The 12,762-nt window shown below is 39.0% G+C and overlaps 1 protein-coding gene across 1 annotated transcript in view; it reads right to left on the reverse strand.

Annotated features, from left to right (window-relative positions):
- Positions 1 to 12,762, reverse strand: part of CDH2 (cadherin 2) — a 118,755-nt gene that overhangs the window by 19,789 nt on the left and 86,204 nt on the right. The window contains exons 8-13 of the mRNA XM_027452186.3: positions 8,169 to 8,306; positions 7,619 to 7,804; positions 5,115 to 5,371; positions 3,505 to 3,647; positions 2,023 to 2,256; positions 1,486 to 1,719 (exon numbers count right to left, since the gene is read on the reverse strand). Coding sequence (XP_027307987.1) covers positions 1,486 to 1,719; positions 2,023 to 2,256; positions 3,505 to 3,647; positions 5,115 to 5,371; positions 7,619 to 7,804; positions 8,169 to 8,306 — 1,192 coding nt within the window. The remainder of the gene's footprint in view (positions 1 to 1,485; positions 1,720 to 2,022; positions 2,257 to 3,504; positions 3,648 to 5,114; positions 5,372 to 7,618; positions 7,805 to 8,168; positions 8,307 to 12,762) is intronic.

Here is a 12,762-nt window from a genome sequence, read left to right on the forward strand (position 1 = left end):
TCCCTAAGTCAAAAATGTGTTCTACATCTGCAAAACAACCTTGTCATAAAAGGAAGTAAAAAAAAAACAAGCTTCACAAACCACTGAATTCAGAGAGCATCTCTCTAGTAGTAACAGAACTTCTAGAAGATTATACTACTTTTATTTTTTTCTACTATGTCTGAAGAATATAGGGCACTTCACATAGCTGAAGTAGTTCTGATGTCTGAGTATCACTAAGCTTTAGACCATTTGGGCAGATGAGCCAGCAGCCCACCAGAATGAACCATAACTGTTGCTTAATTCTTTATTTAAGCTCAGAAGCAGTAAGAATTATGGTCGAGGAAAATACAGTGGCATTTGGAACTATACATTTTTAATCATTTATTCGCAATAAATTTTCAGTTAGACTGTTTGTTTACACACCAAAGCTGTTAAAGAAAGCAGAATGAGAAACACAATAGAATAAATTTGAGTAAATGAATCTCTAAATACAGTAGGTTTGTTTCCAATTACAACCACCTTCATGGAAAGAAATTTCAATTCATCTAGAATGTAAATATATGAGGAGTATCTTAAAAGGTAAGGAGAATATCCTAAAAGATTTGGTAGTTTCAATAAGGCTCTGTTAAACCAATACAAGGCACTCTTAAAACATTAGGTTATCAGGAAAATCATTATACAGAGCTGAGCTTTGCCAGACCCAAAGAATACCCTAACTCCCCCCCCCTCCAATCCTCTTGTTTTGTACATCCTGGGCTAGTGCACAGTATACTCTGAACAGATTAATTTCTTCCTTATGTTGCACCACAGTCAGAAATCAGTTAACCGTAATGTGTAGGAGAGCTGGCATCTAATTGACTACACTGGACAGATACTTAGTCGTGATGTTTAGTCACTTCCCTTATTGAATGCACTCAACACAAAAATAAAATACTAGCACAGCTTTGTGTAGTACTTAAACAAACACACAGATCTCTGTTTCTGCATGGCTGCTTGCTTGCTGGGCCTTATATGTTGGGCTGTGATGCATTACTTTCCAAAATCATAAAATAGCCTACTTAAATTAATCTGACACTTAATAGTAATAACACCAGCGCATTCCTGAGAGGCTGTGTAACCCACTGCGGGTTGTGTCAAATCACAGAATACCAACAGTACCAGAGACTAGATGTCTGAGGGCTGATCATATCGTCATCCTGGTCACTCACTGATGTAACGTAACATGTACCCTTGGGCACAGATGAAAAAACTCTTTCATAAGCCCAGTGCGGGGACTGTGCTCTTCACTGCCAAGTATGCATGCAAGTGCTAGTTATGACACGTCTTGCAGACTCCTAATTCATCAAAGTTTTCATACTTGTCCAAGACATTAACCTAAGCAGTAACAATTCTTGTATTTGAGTCATTAATCCCTTTTTGGTCTTTGTCAAGGTACATCAGACTAAAACATAAAATGACAGTATGGTATAGTAAGAGTCAGTATTAAGGAATCCATCTACTTACTGAGCAAGATGATGATACAAAGCAGAATTGCAATGATGGCACCAGTGCCCAGTCCTGCGCCAACAATCCGGTCAACGTCAGTACAATCCCCATTGATGTCGCACTGGCAAACTTTGACTTTCAGCACAGAAGTGCTAGATGCATGTGGATTTCCAGAATCTGTAATTACTATGGGGACATCATAGATACCAGCCTCCAGAAACCTGATCCTTAAAGAGAGCTGGGCATGATCACCTGCGGGTGAAATAAGGCACTAGGTTTACAGAAGACAGAAATGGCATAAAATGGCTCATCTTTGAGCTTTGCATCAACACAACACACAGCCCACTGACTACAAGACACTCAGGACAAAAGATCTCCTTTTTACTGTGGACTTCTTTCTTAAGATTTCTTGTTCTTTAGGGAACTTGTACTGAGGTGCTTTCCTATTCATGTTTACCAGATTAACGTATATTGTGAAGTCATACCGAAGTTAAAACACAGAAAACAACATGCAATTTCCTTTAACGTGATTATAATTTCTGTAATGTTAATTACCACTAATTCGAACAATGGTCCAATTCCTCTTAATACTAGGAGGTGTATCAGGCAGCTCAAAGGCAAATGGTCCCGCATTTGGATCAATGTCAGGGTCTACAGCAGTGATGTTAATAGCATTAGGCTGCAGCGTTTCACATGTTGTGGCTTCTTTTGGGTTCACTTGGGGAGCATTATCATTGATGTCCAGCAAATGTATTTGAAGGGTGCCAGTTCCACTCATCGGAGGAATTCCTTAGGAGAAAAAAAAAAAGTACAGAGTCTGTTTCCAGTTGTAAAGTTACTTAAAAGAGCTTGTACCAACCAGCTCAATTACCACATACACACATTCACTGCCGTTCTGGAATTTTGTTTTTACCAAGCCAATCTAACACTGTCACTGTTCCTACAAACACATAAATTCTCATATAATCTGCCTTCTGAAAACTGTCCTACTCAACAAAATTCAACTCTTAACTGCTGATCCATGGATCAGGGAGACTTCATCACTTTACTTGATCAGACAGCTAGTTCCTTTTCCAGAGAAGGTCTACATGAAACACTTCAGAGGAAAAGGTGCAGAATTTGCATTCTTTAGTTCTCCCTTGCAGAAATTCTTTCATAACTTGGAAAACTTCTGATCAACTTTCACCACAAGCATGCTACTTCAATTCTTTCTAATACTTACTTTCAGCATGCAGATTCATACTTCCAGAAATTCCCGTTATCTATATTGAATGTGTGATCCTTCCTTAAACCTTGCTAAAGTCACACATTTATGAGAACATGTGGCACTGAATTTCTCAGTATAATTAGCAATGGTTTTCATTCCTCCCTCTGTCCCCATATAATCTCCTTCCAGTTCCATTTACTTTTATTCTCCAGAACAGGGCCAAAAGGATAGAAATAGCTGACCTAGCTTTGTTATACTGTAATAGTTTGTATAATTTTACCATTTGTCTTCTCTCCAAGGTAAATAGCTTTAGTGTTTCAGCTTACCCTTCTAATGTGAAAATGTTGCTGAACACACCTGTCCATCTTTCTGATATTGGCTATAAACAGCACAGCATTCTAGCCTATTTTAAGGGACTAATTTCTGAGCAGAAAACTTCATTAAAGTGCCAATGAAAACACACTTTTCCCTCTGCGCTTCTGTAGTCGGAATATGGAAAAATATAATCCATGCCACTTCTTCAACATGCTACTCCCCATAAAGTCATCATCCACTCCTGCTGTGCATTTGTTCAGCCTAGCACAGTCTTGTGTAGACTTATTTTTCAGTTTAATGTAGGTTTAAGTAATGTAACAAATATGGTGTCCTCCAAACTCACTGGCTTATTGTTCAGCTACTTCCTGAGTGGCTGGGAAATATACAAATTCTTTTACTTTCATAGGCTTCTGACTGGATATCTAAGTATATCTTGTTTTTTGCTCCAGTAAAATAGAATGACATTCAACCACATTTCAAAAAAAAAAAAAAAAAAAAACAATGCTGATACATACCATTATCAGAGGCAAGAAAAGTTGCATTATACACATTGTTTTGCACATATATTGACTCTCTGTCCAAAACTGCTGTAGTTGTTATTTGTCCATTGATGGGGTCAATTTTCAGCCAATTTGCAGGATCTGAAAGTTTTGAGTACCTGTGCATTTGAACACAAGATGTGTCATTTATCTGCCAACACAAATATTGACAACCTAGACAACAGACAATTTAATTTGCATTCTGAACACACTTTTGTAATTTGGAGTCAATACTTTACAAATTTCCATTTATTAAGCTTTGTTGCTAAAATTCTTGAAAATGCATATTCAAGAATCTAAACATTAGACTGTTTTTAAGTGCCCTGCCCTGCAAATTACCATGTAACTTGAGTAAACCATACAATTACCATAAACTAAATAACATCCATATTCAGACTCAATTAAAATATTTAACTTGGGATCCCTCTTGCTTGTTCTATACCTACAGAGCTGTTGCTGCCAACTTTTATGTTATCAGAGCACTGAAAGCAGGAGAGATGCGGAGAAGTAAGAACGTATAAAGAGCACTTAACAGCACTAACTCATATTATTCTCACGCTTTCAGTATCACTCAAACTTAATTTTCTACAGAGGCACAGATTTTATTGCATGTTTCTGATGTTCATTTGAAAGAAGAATGTCTTTCAAAATCATCCTTCTATCTGGCAAATTTGTCCTTTGACATTAATCAAGTGAAAGCTATCTTAGCTCATTAAAAATGTATGTATCCTTAGAGTCTTCATGCTATCATGTCTATGCAGTGCTTATGTCCAGAAATGAGCAAAATATAGCCTACAGCTAACCAACATTAAGCGAAAATAAAATTCTAACGCCCTTGGAGCCTTCCTTTCTGTGGAAGGAAAGTGAGAAAGAAGTTCTGGAGTTTTATCTACATGAGCTAATAAACTGAATAAGCTAGGAAAGTGAGTCCTGACCCAAGGCTAGTCACTGTGCCTCAGCTTTGCAGCCAGTGACCGTGTTTAAATGAGGTATGCAAAAGCATGCTTAAGACTTCCATGGCTTTGTTTTATCCTCTTCACTTTTCTAATTTAGATTATCTTCAGACATTAGGCAAATTGTGAACAAATTACAATCACAGCTATCAGTACAAGAGTTCACAGATGGACAACAACAGTACTGTGTATTGCTAGAAAATTTAAAAAAAAAAACAACCTCCTTAAGATTTGGTCCTCAGTCAGACATCTTTTTGCTACAGCACCAAAATTATTGGTTAATTTAAATTGCAAATGTCTTTAGTTCACACACACAAGTCTGTGTCTGCTCTAACTGAACTCACTAGGCTACCATGTATCGCTTAACACACTACTTCATTCTACCTTGATGAAGTAACACTTTACATTAGAAGATGATCTCATTTACAGATCTATGAATGAATGCTGTTCAGGTCACTTTTTCTCTACAGCCAAAATTTGCTTTGGAGAATGTTGCAAAAGATCTACAGGAGGTATTGGTATATATGTGTGCCATGGTACACAGAGTCACTTACACAGTCTCTTTGTTCCCCACCCACTCTACAAGGATATTGCATCTGAACTGCTAAGTAACCATAATATATTTATATAGACCTTAGAGAGGTTTGCTGCATGTAACGATCTGGGTCCTGAGCTGTGAAAGTTGTCAACATGCTACCAGCAAGCAACCCTTCTTCTTGACGTACAAGCTTGGGGTTTGGAACAAAATATGGACTCTCATTCACATCGATGACCGTAATCGAAACAGTTGCTGTTGACTGAGGAGGATGCTGAATCCCCTTAGCCAAAGGCACTTGATTTTCCGCAGCTACAGTAAGTACGAACATTCTGTTTTTCTCGAAGTCAATAGGCTGTGAAAAGTAAAGAGTGGGAAGTCTTAACATTTGCTCACAATAGTCATGGCCACAGAAAAACGTTTTTACTTTAAAGCACATTTTTAAACATTACTTCTACTGCTTTTCTGAAAAACAAGCAAAGAGATGAAAGAGAATATGATTAACATAATACCTCAACATGTGATTGGGTTGGGGGTTTCGCTTATCATAATCATCATTTGTACTATTACTACTGATAGAAACCTTGGCAAAATTTCATTTGCTCAGGTACAGCCACTGGTTACAACAGCGGAAACATTTTCATCAGACTATTATGTTGGAACTCCCAGCTTTGTGCCAGGCACTCATTTGAGCAGATACAACTTCTGAGAAGCTCCCCAAAAAGAGAAAGGCTGGGAGAGATCTGCCTTTCTATGTTACGAGAACAAAGGTTTCCTAAACAAGATCATGATCATAACTAGCCCCCTAGATGAGGGATTCCCACGTCCTTGTATTTTACCAGAAAGACTCTCTGTAACCCCCGATAACCCCATTGCTGGTATCCCTACAGCTCCCGTTTTCACAGTCCAGACACCCTTCAGTCCGGGGACTGAATTCAGTAATTCAGAAGTCCAACTTAAGGAGGAGCAGGAACAGTTTGAGACTAGAGCTCCTTTGTCCTGCTGCATATGGCTGAGGCATTTCTCAAGACCTGATTCTCATCAGTGCTATGCACTGAATTGCTCACACTGATTCTAGACTTCAAGGAGCCCTGTACCTTACAGGGGTAATTGGCATGTAACAGTGTGAAGTCAGTGACAACAGACAACCCAATCTTCATTACAGGTTGACAGATCAACTCACTGCACCTCAAGCAACTCTTTCTGTGTCTTTCTGCTTAAAGTAGTGCTGCTGGCTAGACTGCATAACTGCAATTCACCACCTGAAGCAGAATTTCCCATGCTATTTAAAAGGCTCTGATTTCATATGGTGTATCTGACCCCCTTCTGAAAAGACCCATCGTTCCCTTGCATTTGTAGGAATAAGTTCCTTTTCCAAATGAGGCTCCCACATGCTGCTATTCTGTTGTTAAACCAGGTCAGACGTGGCAAAGCCCTGAGATACTCTGGCAATAGAGGGGATTCAAATTTATTTTTAACAAACTCTCAGTGCGCAAAGCTATGTCAAACACATTAGAGACTTAGAAGCATAGGTTTACTTCTCTTTATGTTACTTGTTTAATCTGAGCATTTTTTAGATTCACTTTTCCAGGGGCTTCTAGTTTGACACTATTCCTAGACCTGAGAAAGATGCTCATGTGCCTAATTACAAAGCACAGACACTCATGTAATTTTTGCTGGAAGACTGTAATATAAGAATTGGTACCCCTGGGGAAGTGCAGTTATAGAACAGAAGACAGTTCTTCGTAGTGTGAATTATCACTCTAGCTGTACAAAAATTCTATCTTTTTCTCACCTAGATACTGACATGATTAAAAAAAAAACACACACAAAAAAAGAAAAAGAATGAATAAAAAGTGAATGCTTTAATTTCCAAATGGGAACACTGGCATCTCACACTTCATAAGTGGATGGACCAAAAGCAGAACAGGCCAGCTCAGAGAAGAGACACTTATCAGAGAGCCATGAGGAAAGGTGGCTACTGCTTGGCATGTTTAATTATAGAACAGCACTGTTATTATCACTTAAATAAGTCACCCCTCAACACAGAGCTGTGTTGGCTACAGAAGGAGCATAGACAGGTTATTCCATAAAAGGTATTTAAAAGAGGTTTTAAAAATAGCCAGTCTTTAAATGCCTCTTACAAGTAGCCTCCCACCTATCACTTTTCCCTCTCTGATTGTGCCTTGACTTTTTAATTTGTATCTGTTCCTTAACAGGAACATGTTGACATAATACCAGCAGACAACAAGCATGACTACTAATGGAGGCCAAGAGGTAGGAAGCTGTTCCTTCAGACTAGCAATGAATGCTAAGCAGATGCTTTTTCACAGACTAATTCCTATCTTTTGGCAAATAAAGCTTCAAAATCTGTCATTTTCAACAACCTAACCTGCTTTTTAAAACTGATCATTTAGAATACTACTGATAGCATAAGCAAGGAAATGCTCCAGGAGATGAATGGCTTACTTCCACAAGACAGACAGTGCCCATTCATTTTACTTTCAAGACTTGTGCTGGCCTCAGGAAGTCACATTTATTTTCAGTGTTCTCCCACTTATTTGATTTCTGCTTAACTCACTGAATTGCAGGCATCTCTTACCTTCACAACAGTTACCAACCCATCATTGCTATTTGGATCAGTCAGGATAGTAAATAGACCTTCTGGGTCTCCTCCGGTCATTCGGTACATCGCATTCCACGCAGGCGTGTGTGGCTGATCTTTATCTGTTACTGTTAGGTTAGCTACTATAACATCCACTCTGTTTTCCGGTACTTCGCCATAGAACTGCAAAAAAGAACAAAGCCCTTCACCATGTTGGCAAAAGCAGGCAAGAGGCACACTATGCTGAACAGGCTTGTACCCACCTCGTTTAATGCTAGGGAGCGCATCTCATGTCACCAAAGCTCTGACAGCTTATCTAATGAATTTTTACCTGAGGCCACCCAGAAAACTTATGGTTTGACTCCCCAGTCAACTTGGCCTAAGCAGAATACCGTATCTGATGGGCATATTCTGCACGTATTTAAGTTCTACCTGCCAGCAGGCTATTTAATAAGTGATAAATATTTACAGTCTGTGAATATAATGAGAAAATTGGGGAATAGGTATAAACATGCACGTCCTCCAGTTAGTCCTACCCCATACTTACAGTCATAGCAGTGAACTCGGGAGGATTGTCATTGACATCTGTCACAGTGATGACAGCAGTTGCTGTGTTTGAAAGACCATATGTTGGGTTTCCTTCCATGTCCGTAGCTTGAATTATTAATGTATATTGTTGTACTTTCTAAAACACAAAATGACATCAACATAAGTTTTAGACAAAACTGACATTATTTGTAGGACAGCAGGTGTTTCTGAAATTCCACTTCGCTATGCACTGAGCTTATCATACTGTTTATCCCAGTTAGCATCACTTGAAATGACAGGAGCAAAGTGTACCACGGAAATACAGCACCAGGTTGCATCTAACTCTGTTGAACACCACTGCTCAACATTTTTCAAATACCACTGAGATGAGGGCAGACTGCCTTCCGCCTACTTTCGAAATCAAAAATACTTTATACAGTTGAAGCCGTTATCGCAGGCCTAACAACGCTTTTCCAATGTGGGAAAAAACAGAGCAGTTTATTGGGATAACAGGGTAAGTCCTCAAAAGCATTTGAGAGGACTGAGCCAAGGAATGTTTGTTGGCCAAGCCACCACAACTGCCAAGGCTTTGTTTCAGCCGGGCCTAAGTATACAACTGCAGCTGCAACGCCTCGGGATTGCTATGGAAACCAATGGTGTCAGGGCTAACGGAGACCAGCACACCGGGGAAAGGGGAGGGAGCAACCCAACGGACTACTTCCATAAAGGTTAAACACCCCGCAGAAGATGGCTGCCACCTCCTCCTCCCTGCCTGCAGCCTTACTACTGGCCCTGCGAGCCGGGGGAGCCCAGCTCTCCAGGCAGGGGCTGGATGCTCGCCAGAGCACAGGCCTCCTTTTCTGTGAAAAAGAAATGCCCCGCTGAGAGCTGGCCTCAGACTGGCTGGCTTTGTAACACTGAGCTGAGGCGGTTGTAGCTAAAAATAAGAATTAAAATAAATAAATAAATAAATAATAAAATTAGAAACTCTGTGCAGTTGCTCAGAAGTTGCTTTTAACTCTTCAACAGTTTCTACCGTGAAATGCAAATGTTATGCATACTTTATTGTTTTTCATAAAGAGCTGCGTGTTATCATCCTAAATTCAGTTCTTTTCCAAAAGAAACCCCACAAACTTAAATTGCTATGATTTGAAAACACCACTTCATGAATGGTTTACTAACACAGGCAGAAACTGTTTAGCAAAACAGAAATAGAAAAGCATAGTTTTTCATTTGCTGACAATTTCCCCCATAATTTGAAGACTGGGCTATACAACAGATTATTTTTCATGGAAATAATTTACAAAATAGGACTGTGGATACTGATACCAAAAATAAGCAAGGACAGTGCCATTAATAATGTCTTTCTTTCAAATTTTGTCCAGACACTGCTACAGATATGAGAGATGCAAAGGGTATGCATGCTTCCAAGCAGCAAATATGAGCCATTGAAAAAAGAGAAGTTTTTAAAACAAGTTGAAACAAGTATACATCTTTATCTGTCACTGAAGATAATTTATGTACGTCCTCTTTGACAATGGAATCCCTACAAGACACTCCAAATGTATATTACTGTGTATGAATCTCACAGTTCTTTAAAAAAAATCAACACTATTATTATGTACAGAGAAATGTAATATAAACATTTAATAGTGCACTTGTATACAAATACTTCTTTGGAAAATATACTTGCAAAGTGGCCTTCAAAAGCCTTAAATAAACATTCTAAAGGTTTCCTTCATGACAACAACATGAAAAGCAGTCAGGAGGGAATCGAAGAAATACTTTCACTGCTTCCACCCAGGAAAAAAAAATACTTATTGTGAAGCAATAAAATCTAGAGCAGTATTGAAGCAAATCTTGCAGCCAGATGACTCTGTGTTATTGAAACAGCAGGTGCTTCTGATTCATCTGGGTCTTAGCACATTGATCCCAAGCAGCAAATTTCATTAAGGAAACTCCATTATTATTACACGGAGACTCAACTTTCACACAACCTTCTTATTTAATTCCAACAGAAGAAGCGCATGGGAAATTCTCACCAAAGTGCCCCCAAAGCCAGTACTTATATGTTGTGTTTTTTTTTTTTCCCCCTTCCAGCACTTGCATACAGAAGATCAGCCACTGGGGCTGATATTTCAGGAAAATCAACTAGCACAGAACTTTTACAAACACAGGGAAATTAGGGGAAGTTGCTCTCCTCTTTTTACTGAGGGTTGAGAAGCAGCCAGAAGTAAGCCGTTGAGCATGTGTCAGCAGCCTGCACAGAGACTTTGCAGCAACACATCCAAAGACGAACTGGCAGCTTCAAGAAAGAACACAGACCTCATCAGGTCAAATCTTTCCACTTCAACACAGGCCAAATAAAAAGAGCACTTCACTGAATTAACCTCACGTGAGACAGGAATGCCTGTGTGTAAATTTAAGTACCATGCCTGACTTCTACTGCACCTCCAGCAGTAAGGCAGATGTTTTAATGCTGTAGTGGATTCTTCCACAGATGTTTTAACACTGCAGATTCTTCCACAGCAATATTGGAAGAAATGAGACCAGCTGGAACTCGTGAAAGAGCAACATCTGGGAGAGCAAATGAAAGATTTTTACTCTGTCCCTTAACTAAGCAACTCTGCTCCTGTGCATGTTCATATGGACAATGCATTGTATGTGAAAAAATACCAGCAGACTATTCTGGTTAGACTTTAAGATGCCAGGCAGTTACACTAGAAGATCGTTGTAGGTTCCAACTAAACTATTCTATTCTGTTCAATTCTGTTCTATTCGAAATCCTATCAAAGGAACCACCTTTTTTTTTTTTTAATAGAATCATAGAACAGCTTAGGATGGAAGGGATGTTAAAGAACATCTGGTTCCAACTCCCCTGGCCAGGGGCAGGGATGCCACCCTCTAGATCAGGTTGCCCAGGGCCTCATTCAACCTCGTCTTGAACACCTCCAGGGATGGGGCATCCACCACCTCTCTGTACAAATCAATTTTTTGAATGCCTACAACACTTATGCTCACATAAATGTCACAATTTAAAATCGTGTCTAGTATTCAGTGAGCCTAATTAGAGAACAAAGGAGATCAAGACTTAGAGAACAGGAAAGATTTTGGTAGCCCAGTGGAGGTTCATGGACACTACCTCTGCATCGAAGCCTGAGCGCAACATGACATTCCCCGGAGCAATGTCGGAAGACCTGCTTGATTCAGATCTGGCTGTCTAGTCTCCTTGTTGTTTTAATTAAATTGACTTTCACAAACCTCAGGAAATGAAGGAAGCAAAGCAATGGCTTGGGAAGGAAATCATTTTATCTTATATTAGTCTAATTTGATATTTGAATGCTTTAATATTAATCATTAATATTCAACACGTGCAAGAAATGTTTATAAATACTCATTTGGGTATCAGTACAGTGATCCATTGGGAAGACTGATGGCAAATGACAACTCTTCTGCAACTGTTAACAAGAGGGTCTAAGCTGCAAAGACAGCTGGTTCCTTTTGAGTTAAATCTCTCCAGTATAGCCAGTCGCTAAGCAATAAAACTCAGTTATCACTATGTCCTTCTGAAAGTTCACCTGCCAAAGATGACCAGAGGATTTTAAAAGCAAGGGCAAAGCCACCCATCATTCTTTTAACTTAATAGTGCAATACTGTAAAGTTCATGGTTTTCCTTTCCTCAAATCCTTCCTTTTCAAAAATATCTTTAACACAATCAACATTAATAAAATTTTAAAAATTAACTGCAATATCTGACAGTCTGTTTAGCTTTTCAAATATTCTGATTGGCACTTTCATACTGCAAAATGCAGCAGAATATTAATAGCCTACCCAGAACATCCTTTTGTTCTCCATTTTAACGAAGTATAAGCAAACAGCTGAAAGCTAAACTGCAAATTCAGTTTAAAAAATCCCCCAAATCCTTCAGATTTAATAAGCTAAAATGAGGTTAGTAAAACAGAAGTGGAAACAAGATGTGTTGAATTAAGATTTGTTTGGATTTTATAGTTTGTTTATAAAATAATGCTTATCTCCTGTGAAGTTTGAAGTGGTTCAAAAACATAGTTAGTCCATGTGTCAGATCTGAAGTTGGGAGGGAAATGTTTTTATTCCCACCTCACAGATGGGTGAACCATAGCAGAGGATTTGGCACTCTCCCTCTCCAGTGAAGATCTGCCTGGACAGAATGGGACTTGCCCAAGATGTGGCAGTGAATTACTGACAGTCAGATTTTTTTTTCCTTAAGGTTTTGAACATGTATCCAGGCCTTGAGATAAGCCTTTTTCTATATAATTTCAAAAACAGGCTGATTTACTTCTTAGAGACATCTACATTTGAAATTTTAAAGTCAGTGATGTTTTCCTGGTTTATTTTCACCAGCAAAGTTCTGATCAGGGAATTACTGCACATTTATCAATACAACAACCAGGAGATTTAAAATTACACCTCTCTGTGAAGAGCTAGGAAGAGCAGAGAGAGAGAAGAGGAGGACACGAGCTCCTCTCCTGGAGCTTCTAAGATAAATGAAACACATCCAATTCAGTTTTCCATCTACTCTTTGCCTACAGAGCTCAGTAAAGAGGACAGGGCTAGAGCTGAGGAATACCTTCCGT

This window comes from Anas platyrhynchos, chromosome 2, assembly GCF_047663525.1.
Source record: "Anas platyrhynchos isolate ZD024472 breed Pekin duck chromosome 2, IASCAAS_PekinDuck_T2T, whole genome shotgun sequence".
In the NCBI taxonomy this organism is placed as follows: domain Eukaryota; kingdom Metazoa; phylum Chordata; class Aves; order Anseriformes; family Anatidae; genus Anas; species Anas platyrhynchos.